Source organism: Peromyscus californicus, unplaced genomic scaffold, assembly GCF_007827085.1.
Source record: "Peromyscus californicus insignis strain IS unplaced genomic scaffold, ASM782708v3 Scaffold_10__1_contigs__length_136768540, whole genome shotgun sequence".
In the NCBI taxonomy this organism is placed as follows: Eukaryota; Metazoa; Chordata; class Mammalia; order Rodentia; family Cricetidae; genus Peromyscus; species Peromyscus californicus.
In genome coordinates, this window is record NW_026294391.1 from 4,662,390 (window position 1) to 4,684,715 (window position 22,326).

Below are 22,326 nucleotides of genomic sequence, written 5' to 3' on the forward strand. Positions count from 1 at the left end.
TGTCTTTTGCTTTGTTTTGTTTTCGGTGATAGGAATTGAACCCAGGACCTTGAACATGCTAAACTAGTACTTTTCAATTCAGTTATACATCCTGCCAAAACATAATATATAGTTTTAAGGTATAAAGGGATTTACTTCTTTCAGTATGATAAAACAGGATAAGACATTACCTAGTGTCAGCATCTCAAGTGAAAATTGCATTATTTAAAAAAATGCTCTTAACAAGGCCATTGTATGGAGGCAATAATTAATACACTCCTTATTACCAGTCTCAGTAGTCTTTTCAAAAGAACTAATAGATGCTATCATGGAAATACATGAAAGGAAATGCAAAAAAGGAGGAGGGGCTCAGTAGGTGCCAAACCACCTGGATCATTTGATGGTGGAATAGAGGCAGCTTTATACCAAAATAGCATCAGTGTTTTTATTCTAAAATTTCATCTTCTAACTTTTGATCTCTTGGTTGTAATTATTTACAACCTTATGCTTTACTGTATTAAATAAGGAGTATTCTTTCTAAGTAAAAAAGCTAATCACAAAGTAGGAAACAGAAACAGTAGGCTGCCCAGAAAACAAATGTATGTGGGTTACAATGCTTTTGTAGAACTTTGACACCCAGCTTTGCTATGATCGGTGCTTTACCTGGTGGCCAGTAATTCCAAGGGGTCCATCCTAATGATCTAGAGAAGGTAGGTGTGCATTTAGCCAACTATAAATCTTTATTCTTTTCATCAGGGTCTGCTAAAATATCAGGGCTATGTGTGAGAGTTACAAGAAGACTAAGACTTAGTAAGCTTTGTCACCTGCTTTCCCTTAAGTTCAGTTGAGATCTAGGACCTGGGTTAATGTCAGTCCTTGCCCTAAATCTTTCATTCAAAAGATAAGAAGGCTAGTCATTTTTTTCTTCAGATTTGTTTCTAGGTAAAGATATGTATACTACTTTGGGTTCACCATGTAGTCTTTTTGGTCTCCATTACCCTCCTAAGGTACAGGAAATAAACTGCAGAATGATCAGCCCTGAATGGAACATAAATACCACATTATTTCCTTAAGGCTCAGGGATCATTGTGGAAGAAGTAGTCAGAAAGATTGTCTGACAGAGGCAGTGGATGACTGGGAACCAGTGTCTTCTGGGCACAACAGGGAAGCTGCACATATGAGCTCACAATGGTTGGGATAGCATGCATAAGACCTGTAAAAGCCCAAAGCAGACCAAATTCTAGCACAGAAGGTGGAGTTGGGCATGAAATCCCACCAACAGCCCTAGAGCTATTGATAATGGTTAGCTGCTAGGAGGAGAACCAGTTTTCTTTAAGAGTGTAGTCTCTGGTAAGTCAACCACACTCCATTGTAAGACCACACATCCAAAAATACATGAGTAGCACAAATTGGTCTTGGTGGGTTAACAACAAGAAAAAGAACGCAGCTGCATGAGTAGGGAAGACAGGAGGACTTGAAAAGAGTTGGGGAAGGTGATCAAAGCACAGCATAGGAAATTCTCAAAGAACTAATAATAAGAATGATGATGATGATGATGATGATGATGATGATGGTGATGATGATGATAATGGCCTCCTGAAGTCTCATGTATGTGTCTTATTTTTACTCCTACAAGTTTCCATATAGCAACTTTGACTTTGCCGTACAAAAGCTGAAGCAAGAAAAATCTAAATTAAGAGAGATCACGCAGATATTTTCAGCTGTTGACAGTAATCACACGAAGGTGGTGCCTTATAATACATTCAGGTAAGCCGTATTCTATTAGCATTAATTTGTTTTCCCAAAGAATAGAAAGAACCATTTCATTCCTAATGCTTCCCTATCAGTTGGCTACATCATTTTATTAGGAATTGGCATTTCTTTGCCTTTGTGCTATTTTGTAGTCAAGATTTGGCTGTTATATCCTAATAATTATATATAAGACCTTTAGAGGTAGGATGGAGATAAAAGCCAGTTCCTGATAATCAGAGAAAAGGCCATATCTATACTTCAGTGTGTCTGTATGTTCACATGCATCTATATTCTGAAAGACAAAAGACAGGCATCAAAGACTTTGTCTCAATTCCCCTCAGTTTTCCCCATCATGTTATATGCAATAGTAGTGAGAAGTATCATATGAAATCATGAACAATATTTTCTCAAAGGTAAAGTTGAATTCTGGGACTTCCCAGTAGCTGACCTAGGCAAATTCCAAAAGAACAGAAACACAGGGAAATTCAAGTTCAGGGTCTAGTACAATTGTGAGACCTTTTTGCTTGAAAACAAAGTGAATGGAGTATTTAGGAGAATGTAAATTAAATCACTGGTGGAGGACAAAGGGGACTTTCTCTTTAGCCTGAGAATTCTGGCTTCTGAAAAGAATAGTGGCTAAAAGCAATGTAGTATATTGGCCTTGATGCAGTCAAGATGTAGGCTGGGAAATGAAGATAGGAGCCCAGGTGAGAGTGGCAATGGGGACTTTACAAATTTGTATTTACAGTTCCCTGTTGCCATCACTACCTGGTAGTCTGGAGCCCATGATGAGGCCTCATGTTTTCTAGGAGTTCATTTGTTATAATGATGCTCTTTTGTGTCTTCAAAGTGTTCTTTTGAGAGGAGCTGGCAGAGGACATATTTTTATTGTTTAGAATTGCCAAATTTCTGGGATCAATAAGAATTTATGGTTCTTTGTTATTATGCATCATCATATACATATGTTTGTGGTATTCTGGAATAGAAATGGAGACAAAGTAAACAGCAAAGATAATTACTTAGACTGTGAACTATTGGGAAGCACTGGAGGAGAAAACAAGAAATTTCCATCAGAAATGAGGGAGTGGTTTTGTTTTATTATTTTGTGTCCTTTACAAAAGCATTGGTCCTCCCAGTACTCTCACAAAGACTACTGGAAATACTTTAGTGAGTTCACAGGGCCTTTTGGGAAGCACTTTGGCCAGGAAGGATCTCCAAGGAAGAGAAATTGGTCTGCAAATGGAGGCCTCACCCTAATTGTAGATGTGATAAAGGCACACCACACTGTATGATTAGAATGATGGCCACCAGATACTGTGGTCTTATAGAAAACAAACAAACAAACAAACAAACAAACAACCTCTCCATCCCAGAAATTCCATAGCATGAAACCCAGCCTCAGGTTACCCCTGACTTAAAAACCTCTTCCAGTGACTTGTGTTGACTGAAGCCAACAGGGCCTTGAGTGATGGGACTGTTTATATCTCCATGCCAGCAGTTCTTTTTCTCTAGGCCTGTCTGTTGGCCCCACTGCTCACCTTTCAGTTTTTCAAGCACATCAAGCTCTTCTCTGATTCCAAGCCTATACACACAGTTCTCTCTGCCTGGGAGATCCTTACCACTTTCCTTTCCAGGGAAAATTCTAGGACCTTTTATTGCCAGAGTATTTGTTTCTGTCTGACAACCCTAAGTAAATACCCACTGTTATTCTTAGACCTTTGTTTCTATTTCTTCACAACATATAACACAGTTTGTAATTGTTTTACTTAGAGACTTGTTTACTTTGAGGAATGATGATGTGTGTGCACTTGGGTGTTTTTTTCTTCTAATAGAAAATGTAAACTTTCTGAGAGTAAGAACCTTGATGATCTTGTTCACTACAGTATCTCTGGGCTTCTAGTGTTAAGCTGGATGTAGACATAATCACTGAATGAAATGAGCCACTAGGATTATTCCTAGATGCTCTAGTTTGGAGGTGGCTGCACAATCTTTATATTAGTCAATTTTCCATTGCTACAACGTAATACCTGATGCTGAGTAATATATGAAGAAAAGAGATTTATTTAGCTCCCAGTTTTTGAGGTTCAAGGTTGTAGCCTCAGGATAAGCTCTACTCTGGTGAGCTTTTGATATGGCAGAGGGCATTGTGGTAGGAATGCATGTAAGACAGTGGAGAAGCTGGTCTTCTATTTAAGAAACAACCCCCTTAAAGGAGCTTATGAGAAATCCATGAAAACCATATGCATCTCTTCCACAGGCAGTGCCCTCAATGACCTAACCACCTCCTATTAGGTCTCATCTCTTAAAGATTCTTACTACCTCTCATATCATTGCACTTGGAAACGAATCAAACTTCCAACGTGGAGAAAACTGCATCTAAACCATGACAGTTTCCAAATTAGAGCATAGACTGGGAGTCAAGATGTTCTGATCCATGTTACATCTTTAGGTTAGACACTGAGTTCCTGGGTTTGGAACTCTCCGTCAGTACTTGGTTTACAAGTGTAGGTCTCTGCCCATCTTCCTCAGTCTCTTTTTTTGCTTCCCACATTCTAGCCTGGGCAATGACAAAGGAACTCTGTAGCCAGTCATTTTCATATCCTATCTTAATTAAATGTTTTTCTCTGTGCTTTTACTAGCTAGGTTTTTTTTTATGTGTGTATGCACTTGTATATATTCTGGATCATCTCTCTTTTAGTTAACCTCATGGAGAGTAGGGACCTTTGCTTTCTTGCCTTCCACTTTAGCCATGGCATTTGTTATAGTGTTGAGCAAAAATAGTGAGGAGTTCATAAATGTTAAGTGGCTGCCTTTTATCTAGCCATGACTATTTTGGTTCTGACATGGAGATGTTTCAGTTGACATCTCTGTATTAATTCCTCAAACGTACTGTTCTCTTGAAGTGTAGAGACCTGGAAATATGAGTATCTTTGGACCCTCTCCCTATTGGATGTCCCTTAGGCATTTGTAGGTTACCTTTCTTTTTAAAGTCTCTCTCTCTCTCTCTCTCTCTCTCTCTCTCTCTCTCTCTCTCTCTCTCTCTCTCTCTCTCTGTGTGTGTGTGTGTGTGTGTGTGTGTGTGTGTGTGTGTATGAGTTTATGTGTACCACATGCATGCAGAAGCCTGTAGAAGCCAGAAGAGGGCATATGGTCCCCTAGAACTGTACTTATAGGGTGTTGTAAAGCTGACTTGTGGGTGCTGGGAACTGAACCCAGGTCTTCTACAAAAGCAGTAAGTGCTCTTGACTGCTCAGCCATCTCTACAACCCCTTGACTTCATTTTTTCTCCAGTTAAATTGCACCTGAGGACTATATTCTAGTAAAGGTCACCTTATGTATTCTAGGACCAGGCGAGGGATCTGCCTTGTTTCTTTTCTCCATCTAATCCCTGTGTCTCCCACCAATCTTTGAAATTGCATTTCTTCCTTTCTAGAAAGGCTCCCTAATCTCTATTTGTTGCTGTTAAGTTTTCCAACCTTGTCCTGAAGTTTTGAGAACTGAGTAAGTCATCTTCCATTTAAAAGTTTCATCCTGCAAAGTTTTTCCCAAATGACCCTCTTCAAATTTGAATAGGTCACTCCTCTCTTTAAAGCCTGTTGTCTCTTGGACAAATCCTAGCCTCTCAGTGTATTATGTGAATTTGGTCACAGTCTGTTCCTTGCTTATCACTTTATTTCCAACTTGTTAGCATAAAATTTTCTAGAAGCCATCATTTATTGAGTACTTAATGTGGGCTAATAGGTGTGCTGAAATGTTTTAAATTTACTTTATACTGGGAGGTCTCTATTGTTCCTTATTTACTTTCCTTCCTCCACAGTCCTGCCAAGTACAATAGGTGTTTGCTGAATAATTTAATGAATGATTCCATTTCCCTATCAATGTCAAGTCTAAATCTTGCGGATTATTAGATAAATAATTGACATCATGGAAGAACCATCTGTCTCTAGCTTGCTGACAATAGGAAAAGCTAGGCCTAGCCCTCAGCAGAAAAGCCACCTCCTTGTATCTCTTCTCACATCCACACTTTGGTCTCTAAGGTTCTTTCTGTACTCTGACATTCTGAAAACTCTTACATTATAGGTTTACAATGAACTTTTTAAATGTTCCCTTCTCTGGTTCATGCATAGAAATGATAGAACACAATAGAGACTTCCTTCACTTTTGTGGCCCTAGTACTCTGGCATAGACACCTACTTGGTATGTACCTAGAACCTGAGGGCCTATATCTGTTGTGTTGTCCAAGTATCTTTTCTTCTTCCCAAGAAAACCTTGGGTTCAGCTAATAAACCCCACCCTGCACTATGGTTGGTCATAGAATCAGCTGGAGGCATCCCTGAGAATTTGTCTCAGTATATATGTGATAGCATGTGGGGACAGGTCAAGAAGTCATAGGTAATAATTCTCTTTTAAAAATAATTTTTTGTATTAGTTTATTTTACATGCATGAGTATTTTGCCCACATGTATATGTATGCACTATATGTGTGTTTGGTGCCCCAGGAAGTCAGAAAAAGGTATCCAATCCCCTGGAACTGTAGTTACAGGTGATTGTTAGCCACCATGTGAGTTCTGGGAACTGAACCTGGGTCCTTTGCAAGAACACTCAGTGCTCTTAACTGCTGAGCCATCTTCCCAGTCCTATGGTTCTCTATCTTTTTTTTCTTCAAGTGGTGGACATTTCTCTTTTGCCCTATGGAAATCACCAATTCTGCCTCTACACTGTACCTGTTTCTCTGTGACCCTTTATTCTCTGAGAGATTCACCTATAAGACCTACTGATTGTTATCAGAGAGAGTACAGAGGGCCATTCTCAGAGGGAAGGCAAATATCAGCAGGAAGCAGGGCCAGGTCTAGGCTTAGCAGGCATAAGGTTTCATGTACTTGGGAACATAGGCAGGGTGAACCTTTCCAGAGTAGTCTCCCAAGCACAGGTGGCAGCAGCAGTAAGAGCTCCATACCAGGGAACATACAGCTTATCTCTCCTGGCCACCTGTCTGAGCCTTGTGCTAGCCAGCCATCACAGATGACACCTGATCCTTTGTACCTGTATAGACTTTTGATACTGTGCATGCTACTGTGTTTTCACTACTTAGGTGAAAGCTCTCATGGTGCAGGCTGGGTCTATGCCATTTCCTCTTGTGTCTTCCCAGATCCTTTTAGAAACTTGTGCATGAGGCCTCTATAAATGCAGGAAATTATTATACAGCTCTTCCTTAGACTCCTGTTATTGATTGAAAGGCTAGTAGTTCTTTTGTGAACATTGTATAATAAAATTCTTCTAAGATTTAGAGCCTTGAGTAAATGTTCTCACTTATAAAACTGAAATTTATCCTCCGGGAGGTAGTGTGCTATAAATAGACCAGACCGCTGATTTTGGAGTTGGCAGACCCAGATCCAAACTAAGCTCTTTCATTTACAAGCCTGGTGGCCTTGGGTACATTACTGAATATTTTTTCATCTATAAAATAGGTACAGCAATGCTCATTACATAGAACTCGTGATTAAGGATAGATTTGTTACTGTTTGTAAAGTTCTTATTGTAGCATACCAACTATTGTATGGTGGGTATTCAACACAGTGAAAACCTTCATTCTCATAATTGCAACCTGTTGTTCTGGTAGTAGCAGTAACCTATATAAACTGTATGTATGGTTTCCATATTTCAGTAAACTGTCCTTTTACTCATGATGACCTCATTCAAAACAGTCTGAAGTGAGGTTGAAATGGAAATCGTAAAATAATCTTGAGTCCATGAAGGTAGAAAATAATGAACATCATCATTTGTGGATGTAGGATGGGAACATTATTATAGCCTATGCTTTTAGTGTTTTTTTACTTCAAGGAAATAGATTGTAAATGTAGTGCTTTGAATATGGCAATGATTTCATCCTGATTTTCTAAGATAGTTATCTCTCCCTTTATTTGCTTTTGATCTATTTTTATTTGGACTAGTTTGATTACATTAGTTTTGGTTTGTTTCATTGCTTTGGGGTACATGTATGTGTGTGTCATATCTAAATGGTGTGTGTGTGTGTGTGTGTGTGTGTGTGTGTGTGTGTATGTGTAGTAGTTGAGTACATGTGCATGTGTGCATACCCTTGTGTGTGCAAAGTCCAGAAGAGGACATTGGATGGCCTCCTCTAACACTTCCTCTATTTATTTATTTATTTATTTATTTATTTATTTATTTATTTATTTATTTATTTATTTATTTAGAGTCTTTTTACTGAACCTGGAGCTAGGCTGGAAGACAGCAAGTCCCAAGAATCTTCTCGTCTCTACCCTCCATAGTACTAGAGTTATAGGCATGGGAACAGCTACGTCTGGCTTTTTTCATAGGCACTAGGAGTTTGAACTTGGGTCCTCATGCATACATGGCAAGCACTCATATCCGCTGAGCCATCACTTCTTTCCCTTTTGAGATATCATTTTTTTTCTGTGGAGCTCAGGGTAACCTTGGCTTCATGCTCTTTCTGTTTCATCCCTCCCCCCCGCAAGAGCCAAAATTGTATACAGGCACATGCCACTATGAGCAGCTACTTTCTATTGGTTTTTTTATTGTGAACTGATATCTTTTAAGGAAGCCACTAGTCTGTGCATGTAAACATGAGCTATTTTGAATTAGGTAGTTTGTCCTTAATTTATAGCATATCTTCGAGATGGGGACTTTGGCAAGCATTTTTGAAAATAACATTTTAAACCTTCCTGAAAGCATTAAATGTATGTGTGATAGTTTAGAAAGAGTGCTGGCCTGGGAATTGAAAAATTGGAGATCTTGATTTAATTCTGACATTGCCTGATGGTGTTGTTTGTGTTGGGGAGGGCTTACTTTTATAAAGCAAACTCCTCTCTGGCCAGTTAAACAGAAAGAGAATTTATTAAAAAGATCCTGGGTGGTTCATAGTATCTTCAGAAAGACTGGAAAAATAAGCTTGGGGCTAAATTTTAGGAACAGTGCCCAGTACCAAGCTGCAGAACTTGTCTGATGGGAAAATGGCCTCTGTTACTACTGACACCACCCACAAGTCATCGCTACATTTTGCATTCCTGCCAAGTAGTAGATTTTACCACACTACTTTTCATTACCTTGAGTTCTTTGTCAGTATCAAGAATCAGCCCCCTCTAACACTAAGTGTGGCTTTCACTGAGCTAGTTTCTCATGTTACTCTCTTCTGAGCCAAATATTTTGTAAGCTTCTTGATTGGTAGAATATGGGTCACCTGCACACTTCTAATTGCTCAGAAGGCTGGAAAACTGGGCTCTGACTTGCATGTTGCCTATGACAGACAGGGAATAGAATGTGGGAATTTCCTTAAATGCAGAAAGGTTACTTAAAAGGCTACCCTTTGTCCAAAGTTTTAGTTGAATGAGTAAATTCTGGAGATATGTTGTATAGCATGGTGACTATAATGAATTGTAATCTATTATGACCTTGAAAACTGCTGAGAAGATTTTAAATATTCTCAATACATGCACATACACACACACACACACACACACACACACACACACATACACACATGTATGTATGCACATACTTACACAGGTAACTGTGAAGTAGTAAATGATTGATTAGCTTCATTTAAATTATTTTACAGTGCACATTATATAACTATATATATTTTTATTTTCAATTATACTTTAACACAGCTAGATAAATGAACACTACAGAGACAACATCTTACTCATTGCCACACACATTGCAAGGATTGAAAATCCAAGCCAACATGAGCTAAACAGGCAACACAAATGTATGTTAACATTAGGGAATAAACTAGACTAAACAAACCAATGAGAACACCTTGTTTCAGTGCTTGAGAATTCTGTTTGGGCATACTAACTAAATAGGACACAAAGTCTTCCCCTGGGTTTGACTTCTTTTTCAGTGTTTGAGAACCTAAGTTTCAATTATCTAAAACGATAGTATTATATTAGATCCAAGCTCAAATATTAAAGCTGACAATTATTTTGGTTGATTTTATTTTTGAGTTGTTTGTTTGCTTGCTTTGTTTAATGCTTTAAAATTAGAAGATTATAAAGATAGACATCAAAATCTATGTATCTGATACCCATTGAGAAATAGACATTATACAGTAATCAGGTGCCACTAGTTCTCCTTAGATTTGGTTGTTGTTTAGTTTTGTGATGTCATACATGAACACAATATATTTTGATTATGTCCACCACTTGCACACTTAAAGGCTATTATTCTTTTGAGCCAAGGAAGGTCTTACTATGTAGCTCTGGCTAGCCTGGAACTAGCTATGTAGGCCAGGGTGGCCTTCAACTCAGAGAATCCCCTGCTTCTGCCTCTGAGTGCTGGGATTAAAGGTGTATACCACCATACACGGTAAAGACTAATTTTTAAATTTGAAAGTGAATATTATTAAACACTTGAAAATCAGTAATTAATATAAAAATGTAATGCTTAAGACTATCCAGGGAAGTAGCTAAATATAGGAATATTGTACACAAAACAGTAGCTTTACTTTATACCAGCAATAATAAGCTAGGGAGTGGTCACAGGAATGCTATTCATTATAGCAAAAGAAATTATGAAATCTTAGGAATACATTGAACCAAAAAAAAGACTAAAAGAAATACATTCTTTTGTACTGTATTCTATCTCTAAGATAACGTATAAATTCTAGTCTGTTCAGAGTAATTTGCAAATTTTAAGCACTTCTAATCAGAATTACAAAATAAGTCTTTGTTGTTGCTGTTGTTGAGTTTGATTTCATTTCTCAGGATTAATGAGAAGAAATTGGCTCATTGATTAGGAAGAATAAGATACCGAGAACAGCCAAAAGTGAAGTGTTGATAAGAACATTAAAGTCTAGATACTAGGAGTTTACATAACTAACAGGTATTTTGAAACAGTTTTCTAGCAGAGGAATAAACTGAGTGCCAGTGAAATAGAGTACCAAGACTATGAAAGACTCATGTTTATGGTCTTAAACATAGGATAGGAAGCATATTTCACATAAGTGGGGAAACGGGTTAGGAGTAGAGATTTTGGTGACAGTTCATTAGAAAGCATCATTATTTTTCTTTTGTAGTAGGTGACAATTTCTAAAAACCAAACTAGGAAAGATTAACTGTAGGAAATTTTTATTTATATATGTTTTAATTGCAGAAGATACCAAAAGCAATTATAAAAGGCAAGAGAAAGACTGAGAGAACATACTTATAATTTGTATAAGAACCAAGAGATTGATATCAGGGGCTTATTAAAAAAACTCTAAACTAAGAGATAAAAACAGGTTAAAGACAAGAAGAGGCAATTCACAGAAGAAATACACATAGTCTTTAAACCTATGCAAAGATGCCTAATATTGATGAAGGATGAAACAATAATAAGATATCCCATCAATGTTAGCATCATTTTAATTTTAATTTTTTTAAGACAAGGTCTTGCCATGTGGCCCAGACTGGCTTTGGCTCTTGGACTCCAATGATCTTCTTGCTTCAATGTTTCAAGTGGCTGGAACTCAGGTGTATACCACTATATCCAGATTATTCCCACCGTTTAAAATAATTTATTTTGCTAACTCCAGATAGGTATGCTAGGGAGCAAATGTTCTAACATTTGAGGTGTAAATTAGTTCACCATTCTGGAGGCTGGTTGGCAGGATCTGTCTAATATTTGGACCTTTTACCTAGTATTTAGACTTTAGTAATTTTTTCATATGGAAGCTTTTGACAAATGGACTAATACAGGATTGAGTATACACATGTGCTTGCATTCATGTAGATGTACATGAACTTAATTGCAGCAAACTATAATAACAAATGGAAAAATCAGAACTCCAATTGTAGACTAGTTAGGTGCAGTCTATTGCATTTGTATTCCTTAGTCATTAAAAAGACTGGTGTAGGCCAGATATGTACACCTGAATAAATTATTAGTATCCCAGGGGTGGCTGAGTGAAGCTGCAGTAGTAAACAGCTCCACAATGCCAGGGAATTAAAGCAACAGGAGATTATTTCTTGTTTACAGTTTCCAGAAAGTATTAATGGTAGATGCTGACAGAATGCTTGGAGCAAAGTCAAGGATTTCAGAATCACAGAGCTAGGTACATGTTTTTCTGGTCAATATTCTCCTCTGGTTATTGATTAGAATCAGATAATCTTAATGTACTTACTTAAAGTTCTTATATTACAGGACAGAGGGACCTTTTGCTTTTACATTACTGGCTCTTTATTTTTCACAGCCAGTCTCCACATCAGTATCATCATTGCTTTGAGCTGTCTTGAAATCATATTTCTTTTTATATGGATCAAAACTCAAACTGAATGAGTTCTAGGTCACAAAAGGGAATTTATTTTTGCACCTGTCTTTTATGTCTTTTTTGAGTTAGTGTATTCTGTAGGTTATCTTAGATTTTAATTGGAGACATCATATAAAGTGTAAAAACAGATTTGCTCCTTTCTAGCCCACATATATATATTTCTCTTATTATATTATTATATATTTCCCTTATTATATTGGCTCATGCCTGCAATGCAACATATAAGAAAATGTTTTCATTATTGAGTGCTTGCCTTGTATGGGTTTTTGGTACATGCAGATTTTATGTAGGATTTTCACATCTTTGCTCACAAAAAAAGAGAGTCCTATCTCTTTATTTTCTTGTACAGTTTTTTTGTCTACTTCAAATGACAGTGTTTTATAATAGCTTGGTAAAGTCAGTTTCAGAACATCTACTCTTAGTTTCTTATAGCAATTTGTAAAAGGTAGATATTTGTCAGTTCTTTGAAGGTTTATTTAAGTAGTCTGTCAAACCATATGGTGTTTCCTTTTATCAGAGGGTAGATTACCTAATGATTCACTCTGTAAGTGTGTCATATCTCATTTCAGCTTTCTATTTCTTCTGGAGATTATTTAGAAAATTAGCTTCCAGAATTTCCATTTATTCTAATCTTACAGTTATCATCTTTTAAGCCCTGCTACTATTGATTTATGCTTCTTGTTTTAAAATCAATTTTATCATTATTGTTGACTAGCTTTTTAGAAGAACCAGATTTCATCTTGTTTATCTTCCTTTAAAACTTTCTTCTTTATTTCACTCATTCTTATTAAAACTTTCTTCTTTATTTCACTCATTCTTATTCTTTTTTAATGGCCTATGTTCCTCTCTCTTCCTTCCTTCCTTCCTTCCTTTCTTTATCTTTTCTTTATTAATTTCAGAATAGTGAGCATCTATTTTTTTCAGGGATTTTGTTGTTGTTGTTGTTGTTACTTTTTTTTAAAGACAAGGTCTTACTCAGTCCAGGCTGGCTTGGAACTCACTGTGTAGACTACGCTGGGCTTAAACTTTTGGTGGATCCTCTGCCTCAACCTTCAGAGTGTTGAGATTATAGACATATGCCACCTCACCCAGCTTGAATATTTGTTTTTACTGATTTTTAATGTTTTCTAAGAAAACACTTAAGATTTTAATTTTCCTTTTAAGTACTACATTAGCTTTCATATGCTAAACATTTGTCATAAATATTCTCAAGTACCTTAGCCAATCAATGAAAGGGATTTTTATAATTTATAAATGTGTATGAGGTTTGCTTGCTTTTAGTTCTTGATTTCCTTTTATGGCATTTAGTTGGGAAAACATTTTTTATGATATTGATTCTTTATATTGAGAACCCTTATTTTCTGAAATATATTTATTTTTTTCTCTTTTTAACTTTGAGTAATTCTAGATTTACAGTTATTTTCCTTTGAGGTTTTGAAGATACTGTGTTATCATCTTCTGTCCTGCACCGTGGAGGTTTGTCTATAACTATTTCCCAGAAATGTTCCTTTGCTGCTATTTGTCCTCTTTTCTCTGGTTGCCTTTTTCTGTCTTTAGCTTTCTGTAGTTTAATTAGAACATATCTTGGGTGTATTTTACATGAGACACAGTTTTACTATGTAGCCCTGTCTGTCCTGGAACTCATTATGTAGGCCAGGCTGGCCTTGAACTCACAGAGATTTATCTGCCTCTGCTTCTGGAGGGTGGTAATAAACGTACATGCCACAATGTCTGGCTTGGAGCTATTTTTAATTTTGGGGCTTGAGAATCATTTTAATCCATGTCATATATCTCTTCAAATAGCTTCTCTTGTTTATTTTCTGTCTTGCTTCTCAAGCTGTCACTCTTTTGTCATTGCCTTAATTTCTCTCTGGTCATGCATTTATTCATATAGTTTTCCCTTCTGTTGCTGCACCATTGGTGTCTTCCTGAAATCTTTCACTGTTTCAGTGACTGTCCTTTCTAGGTCCTTAAGTGCCATTCAGTCTATCATCTGTCTGTTGTCTATTTGCTATCACTATCAGTCTATGTATTTTTCTGTTCTTTTGCATGGCACTTTCTGCATTTCTTTTTCTTTTTCTTAAAGACTTGTTTTTATTTTACATGGGGAGTGTTTTGTCTGTGTAACACACGGATGCAGTGCCCAAGAAAGCCAGAAGACTCCACCAGATCTTCTGGAACTGAGTGCTGGCAACCAAACCAGGATCCTCTGAAAAAGCAGCATGTGCTCTCAAGTACTGAGCTGTCTCTCCACTGCCTCGTGCTTTTCTTATGGTTTCTCTATGTCTTACATTTTGGATAAGTTTAAAAGCGTAATGTTAGGGGCCATTGCTTATTTTTCTTCTTTTGGCCCCCATTTAGGGGATACTAATTCTTCCATTACATCTGCTGACTTACTCATGGAGGTTTATTTCCTTTTATGTTTTATGAGTTCATCTGAAACTACTTTCTTCTTCCACTGTGGTGTTCTTTGTTGCTTGGATTGGCTCTACAAGAGTAGTTTTTAAAAGCTTTTTATTTTGAACTAATTGTAGATTTACAGAAAAGTTTTCAAAATGCTGTAAAGAACTTCCATATACCCTTCCCCAAGCTTCCCCTAATATTAACATCTTACATGGCATAATTGTCAAAACAAGGAAAATTGACTTTGGGATAGTACTATAAACCAAAAGCCTTATTTGAAGATCACTGCTGTTTTCCCCCTCCACTAAAGTCCTTTTTTTGTTCCAAGATCCTTTCCAGGATCCCACTCTGTATTTAGTCATTGTTTACTCATAGTATTCTGCAGACTGTAACAACTCTTTGGCCTTTCCTTGTTTTTATGACATTATGTTGTATGGCACTATTACTGAGGAGATGTGAACGACTGTCTCCTCACCCCAGATAGGGAACCAATGGCAGACCAAAATGCAGATATACCACTGAAGTCCAAAGCTTTATTGGGTTACTTACAGGAATTTGGGTTAGGAGTAACTTATAGGAGCTGAAATAACTCACAGACAGCTATATCACCAAAGCCCACACCAACATGGTAAAAGCCCCTGAAAGTTGGAACCCTGGCATGCATTACAAAACTTGCAGGTAGTTCAATTGGTTTAACCCAATTCCAGGCAATTCACCTGTTCTCTGCTTCTTCCTGGAAGCTCAGGTTACTAAGTGTCTTTCAGCAGTCCTTACTGCTCATATACACAGACAGGGACTCTGGCCAGTGTCAGGTACTTCCTGAAGCCATTTTGGTTGTTTACTTCCTTGAGCTTAAGGAGTTTACCTACAGGATGGGATGTTTCACCTCCTTAGGACCTTCTGCTGTTTTTCCTCCTTGTGAATATCCCGTGTCTTAATGAGTTTCCTCTAAGATGGAACGTTTTAAATTTGGAAGAAACTGCTACATAGCACCTTGGCACTAATGTCCCTCAGTTTAGGATAGATTGATGTTTTCTCATGGTTGGACTGAGATTATACCACAGAAATGAAGTCTTCTCATTTTCAGTATGACAAAGAGTTCCTGGTGTCAACTACTGGTGATGTTGATGATCACTTGATTAAAGTAGAGCCTGCCAAATTTCTTCATTGTAAAATGACTATCTTTTTATCATTCTCTTTGTGACTAATAGATACCCCAAGACAACTACTTGGAGACTATGCAAATCTTATATTTCCTCAAACTCACCTAGTTTCAGTATCCAGAACAAGAATTTTCAGAGTGGCTTTGCTTTTTCCTCTCTAAGCTGGCTTATACACTGGTTAGATTTCACCTTAATTTTATTATTAATTTATTGCTATGGAGCTTTACTCAGTAGTGGCTAAAAATAAATTAGTACTCAAAATTCTGAATATCCAAAACAATGGCTTTGATTTCTAGTAAATTATATATTTCGACACATATAAATATATATTAATATATTATGTAAAAGCAATACATACTCGTGTGTGTGTATGTATGTATGTATGTATGTATTTTACATGCACAAACTTAGCTATAAATACTTCTTTGTTAGATTTCTAGGCCAGTGGGTAGAGTTTACTAATCCTCCTAAGCCTTCTTTGACTTAGTTATGACCCTTTGCAGTTGTAGCTTTTTGCACAGATTCCATAAGTGGGAGTTACAGATTGGTGTTCTCTATGCCCAAAGGCCTTGTCTCCCATGCCTGAGTGACCATTAAAACACGAGCTCTTACATTCAGGGCATTTGGTTTCACATCTGGCCCTAGCTGCTACTTATTAAGTCACACATCTTCCTCTCTGACTGTCAGATTCCCCTTTGCCTTAATACCTAAGGTGATTTCTGTTTTCTTTCAAGCTCAGCTAGGAGTTTGAACTACTGCCTACTCCATAATTTTTACCACACACAATCTCTAGTACTCTCTAAAATCACATATGGAAAAATACTGACTAGGCATATTATTCTTAGGGACTAGAATATTATTATTAATATGGATGCTGAAGTGGATTTAGTAATGATCATATAAGCCTGATTAAAATGAGCACCTCCATTTAAAAATCATAATCATGCTCAGACATTTTTACTTCTTTTAAAAATACTGTCCATTCTTATCAAGTTGAGTTTCATGGGATGGTAGAAAAAAATACTTGGCATTTTAGAATAAATAAACCACATAATGTTGTGCCAAAACAGATAGGGCTTTTCTTATGTTTCTAAAGAGTGGAAAAAGGACCAGTTCTTTTGCTAGGTTGTATGTGGACGTATACATTTATATTATATTTATTTTATTTCTTTTTTCCATGATTATGTCCAGTGGGAATGGGTAAGTCATTAACAGTGCAACTACTGTTTTATCCAGAATTACAGTGTGCTAATGGTCTGTTTTCAAAATGAAGTTTCTGTGATTTAAAAGCAAGGCAGCTATGTGGCCACATAGTTGCTAGCAAATGACCCAGTTAGTGCCACCCATGCTTCCCTCTTTAATTAGAGTCCAACTTATGTTTTAAAAATTTTAAACAGTAAGCAAATGCTAATTTGTAGTTCCTCAGACAGAGAATTATGATGCAAAATTGAGGGTATAAAATAAGAGGCTATTTAGGGCAAGAGGGCCACTTTAGGGCAGGATCTGCCTCGCTGCCTTATATGCAAGTAAATTTTACACTCAAAAGTACTGGGTGTGAAGGCATGCCTCACAATGTTGTACTGAACCATGGCTGTTTATGACTTATGCATAACAGACTACATGGTGAGTGAGGGAAGTTCAGAGTTTTAAGTATGCTGTCTTTGAGAGGTTTCAGCCTCATTTGTGGTCTTAGCTTGCTTGTTTTGGGGCTTCAAATCTGGATATTTCCATAGTATTTTGGAGTGGATATCTCTCTGGTGGTATCATTTGAACTGTTTTCACACACTTAATAGTTGTAATTCTGTGTGTGTGTGTGTGTATGTGTGTGTGTGTGTGTGTGCGTGCGCGCACGCATATGGTGTATGCGTGTCAGTTTTCTAGTGTGAATGTTTGTGTGTGTCCATGGGAGAGCAGAGTAGGACATTGTGTCCTTCACTCTCTCTCTCTGTCTTACTGTTTTGAGACAGAGTCTCTCATCGAACCAGAAGTTTATTATTTTGTCTAGGCTGACTAGCCTGTAAGATATTGGGATCTGTCTTCAACACCCCAATGCTGGGGTTACAACTGTGTTTTAGCCATGCTTGACTTTTGTTTGTTTGTTTGTTTGTTTGTTTTGTTTTTTGAGACAGGGTTTCTCTGTGTAGCTTTGGTGCCTGTCCTGGAACTCACTTGGTAGCCCAGACTGGCCTTGAACTCACAGAGATCCACCTGGCTCTGCCTCCTGAGTGCTGGGATTAAAGCACCACTACCACCTGACCATGCTTGACTTTTTACATGAGTGCTAATGATTTGAACTCAATCCCATATGCTTGCATATTAATCATCCTTAGCCAGTGAACCATCTCCTTGGCCCTTGTTATATTCATGTTAGTAGAATATTCTCCAATTTATAATGGCTCTTCCTTTTCTTTTTGAGATGAGGTCTCACTATGTAGCTGAAGCTGGCCAAGAACTTACCATCTTCCTGTCTCAGCCTCCTAAATCCTAGAATTACAAGTGTGTGCCACCATGCCTACACTTGTTTTGGCCTTTGTTGAAGGACAACACATTCTATCACTTACCACTAATAGTAGCTAACACTTATAAAAATTGCTCTTTACTATGTAACAAACACATACATTTTTGCGTAGATTCACTCCAACAAAGTTAGTATGATTATTACCTATTTCAAAGATAAGAAAACCAAGAAAAAGACAAAAGGGTTAAGGATGCTACATAAGATCACATTCATTTATAAGCCTAGAATTTAGCAATTCCATTATATGCTGACATTTAGATGCTACCTAAGGTTCTTATTTGTAGTGCCTTAGATTCTTCATCTGTGAAATGATAGGTTACTGGACCCATTATATAAATTAACATATGCTAAGCACCAAGCCAGGAAATGGCATTAGTTTCATTCACCTCCCATTTCTACTGGTCACATGGAAGTTACACTCTAGATGTAGAAAGCTTTTCCTGCTATCATTTTGCTAGATTTTGTCTTTTCTGGAAGTCTGTTGTTTAGAATGGGGCTAGGATTTTTAATGCTGCCCGAGTATATGTCCCTTCCATTTTTATTGTTATTGTATTTATTTTTATATTTATTTCTACTTTGCCTTGCTTTTGAAACACTTACTTATTTTTATTTTAGGTATATATTATGAGTATTTACCTGCATGAATGTATATATGTACTATGAGCATGCCTAGTGCTCATGGAGGCCAGAAGAGGGTATCGGATCCCTTGGAACTGGAGTTATGGATGGTTGTGAGCCACCATGTGGGTGCTGGAAACTGAACACAAGTCTTACATAACAACAGCAAGTGCTTTTAACCACTGATCCATTTCTCCCGTTATTATTTTGCTTTATTTTAAAAATTAATTTAAAGTGTGTTACAAATATATAAGCAATTTTATACCATAAAGCAGATATACCAGTAATAAAAATAAAAGAAAAGGGGATGGAGAGATGACTCAGGTTAAGTACCCTTGATGCTCTTGTTCATGTGGTTCCCAGTACCACATGACAGCTTAACAGCAGTCTATAACTCCACTTCCACTCTCTTCAGGCCTCCCCAGGCACAAAGCATACACAGGGAGCACCTACAAACATGTAGACAAAATACATAAAATGAGATGAAATAAAATAGAAAGATTCATATATATATATATATATATATATTTGGTTTTTTTGAGACAGGGTTTCACTGTGTAGCTTTGCGCCTTTCCTGGAACTTGCTCTGTAGACTAGGCTGGCCTCGAACTCACAGAGATCTGCCTGCCTCTGCCTCCCGAGTACTGGGATTAAAGGTGTGCGCTACCACCACCTGGCTAGATTCTTATATTTTTTTAAAGAAAAAAAAAAATGAAGCTAGGAAACAACAATGGATCCAGAAATTGGCTGATGCACAGAGCCTATCTTGACTCTAAAATCACTCTTGTTAGCTATCAATGAGCCATAGGTTGGGCTCTGAGCTTCTCAGGAAATAGTGTAAAACAGGAGACTGAGAGTACTTACATGATGCCTGCGGTTTCTAAAGCAACAATAAGTCAGTGACTGAGGGAAAATAATCCTAATGTAGAATCCAAGTAAGACATTCTCTTCAGAGCACACACAGAGAGGTAGGTGGTGGGTGAGTGGTTGTTTTAGTAGCTTGCCTGCTAGGCACTTAAAGATGAGCTCCAATTAGCTATTTCTCATCTTATTGCTTTGAAGAAATCAATGGCTTCTTACCAGAATGCTGTTCAGTCAAAGTAGCTCTGCCAGCAGCATCATGCATCATAACCTAGCTTCCCAATGTCCTGAGACCCAGCTTCATATGAGTGAAGAATATAGACTGTGGCACATAGTAGATTAGATCAATAATTCATAGCCACAATTCCAATGTGTAACAAATCATCTTAAAACATCAGTGTTGTTCCAGATATGTATTCTCTTAGCTCACAGCTCTGTGGGTTGGCTGGGTGTCAGGTAGTTTGAGCTAGGCCCAGCTAACATCATTTTGTTCCATACGGTCCCAATGTATGAGAACCAACTGTAGGATTCCATGAGACCAAAGAAAGAGAAAGACATATCCAAGATTGTCAAGTGCAATTTATTGGAGGACTTTTGTACAGGAAGATATCTTGGCCAGCAGCATGACAGGTAGATCCCTGCATTATGAATTAGTAGGCATGGGCTTATATAATGACCAGGACAAAAGTGACTTCATACAAACCAGAATGTACCTGCTTTATCTCAAGCTCATGTCATGGATGTCAGGCATATTTGTGGTGCTGCAGTCTGGATCGTAAAGCTCCTCATACCACTCCAATGATTGTGTCTATTTATAGTGTTCTGGGAAACTATGTGGAGAAAACAGACTAGGGTTGCTCAGAGGCAGTCATGGTAGTTATGCTCAAGATGGTTGTAGCCAGGTCCTGCTGAATCCCTTTGTCATTCTTCTCTGAAGAGTAGCAGGTTAATAGACATGGATTCTTGTCATGATGCCAAAAGGACCATCAGAGAATGAGAAACATGGATGCCTTCTTAAAGACTTGGGTATACCTTGAGTTCTACATTATTCTATTGGCCAAAACATGTTCTGTGACCAATTCCATTGTCAAGATGAGGAAATGAGATTGGACCCCTTTAGAGGTTGGGATAGCATATACAGGCAAGGGCACAGATACAAGGAGAGGGAAGTATTGAGTGGAGTGATGAATTATATCACAGAAAATTGGAACTGACCACCACCACCCACATACATATACATACTACCAGGTATACACTTCTGTTCTGCAGGCTCAGTTTGCCTCTGCAGTAGATTTGTGATCACATAGCTATCACTATAGCTAGTCACTGTTGCAACAAATAACCTTTATACAAATCGGAGACTCTGAGTGACAATTCTGTGGCCTGGGAAGAACTATAGGGGTAGCACTTGCCAAAGCTGCTTACTCCTGGGAATAAGGCTGGGCCCTGAAATGGGAAAAAAGTTAAGGCTATGACTGACAACCACATTCTGCATTTTGTTTTATTTTTATTCACTCATGCTCTTATTTTTCTTTACTTTTTAATTAAAAAAATTGCCGGGCGGCAGTGGCGCATGCCTTTAATCTCAGCACTTGGGAGGCAGAGCCAGGCAGATCTCTGTGAGTTCGAGGTCAGCCTGGTCTACAAAGTGAGTTCCAGGACAGGCTCCAAAGCTACACAGAGAAACCCTATCTCGAAAAAAAACAAAACAAAACAAAAAAAATCACTGTGGCCAGATTCCCCATTTTGTTTTTATTTTAATTCACCCATGCTGTTAATTTTCTTTACTTTTTAATAAAAAAATTATTATTGTGGCTGAGCACAGTGGTGCAAGCCTTTAATCCCAGTACTCGGGGAGCAGAGACAAGTTAGCCAGGGATGTAGTGAGACCTTGTTTAAACAAAGTTTGTTATTATTGTGTGTGTGCATGTGTAGAAGTAAGGATGTAAATGTACCATGGCATGAATGTAGAGTTCACAGGACAAGTTTCAGGAGTTGATTCTCCCCTATTGTGGGATCTAAAGAGTGAACCCAGGTTGTCAGGCTTGCACAGTAAGTGCTTTGACCTGCTGAACTGTCTCACCAGCCCCTTTCTTATTTATTTTTATAAATAAAAGTGTAAAATACCTAATATATTTAGGCATTTGTTTTACATTTTATTAAAATACCCAGCCGGGCGGTGGTGGCGCACGCCTTTAATCCCAGCACTCGGGAGGCAGAGCCAGGCGGATCTCTGTGAGTTCGAGGCCAGCCTGGACTACCAAGTGAGTTCCAGGAAAGGCGCAAAGCTACACAGAGAAACCCTGTCTCGAAAAACCAAAAAAAAAAAAAAAAAAAAAAAAAAAAAACCTAATAGATTTAGGCATTTGTTTTACATTTGATACAGAGCCTTGCATGCTTTAGAGAGGATGCTATTGGCATATGAATGTCTTCTGTTACTTTTAAAAACTACTATATTTAGGACTGATACCGTTTGTGGTTACATGGTAGGGTTTGTTACATAGTCTTTAAGCACAATGTGTTGAAAACAAGCCAGGAACAAGTTCTTATTAGATTATCTGGACTAAAAGTTATTTCTTATAATGTTGCAAAGTTTAAAAAGTTCCAGCAAAATATAGGTGGTTGGCCTCCATTGTATCTGTAACTCTTGATTCAAATAATTGAGTCTGAAGCCTAGTCCTGCCTTCTCTGAAGCTCAGAGTCTTCATACAAGACTCAAATCTTAAAGTTGGCTGTAATGA

At 37.6% G+C, this 22,326-nt stretch overlaps 1 protein-coding gene and 1 pseudogene across 3 annotated transcripts in view; one reads left to right on the forward strand and one right to left on the reverse strand.

The window, feature by feature from the left end:
* Efhc2 (EF-hand domain containing 2) overlaps positions 1–22,326 on the forward strand; it is a 268,118-nt gene that overhangs the window by 201,471 nt on the left and 44,321 nt on the right. For all 3 annotated transcript variants that reach the window (XM_052736180.1, XM_052736023.1, XM_052736093.1), the window contains one exon: positions 1,616–1,746. In XM_052736180.1, the coding sequence (XP_052592140.1) occupies positions 1,616–1,746 (131 nt within the window). The remainder of the gene's footprint in view (positions 1–1,615; positions 1,747–22,326) is intronic.
* Positions 11,991–12,095, reverse strand: LOC128118229 (uncharacterized; annotated as a pseudogene).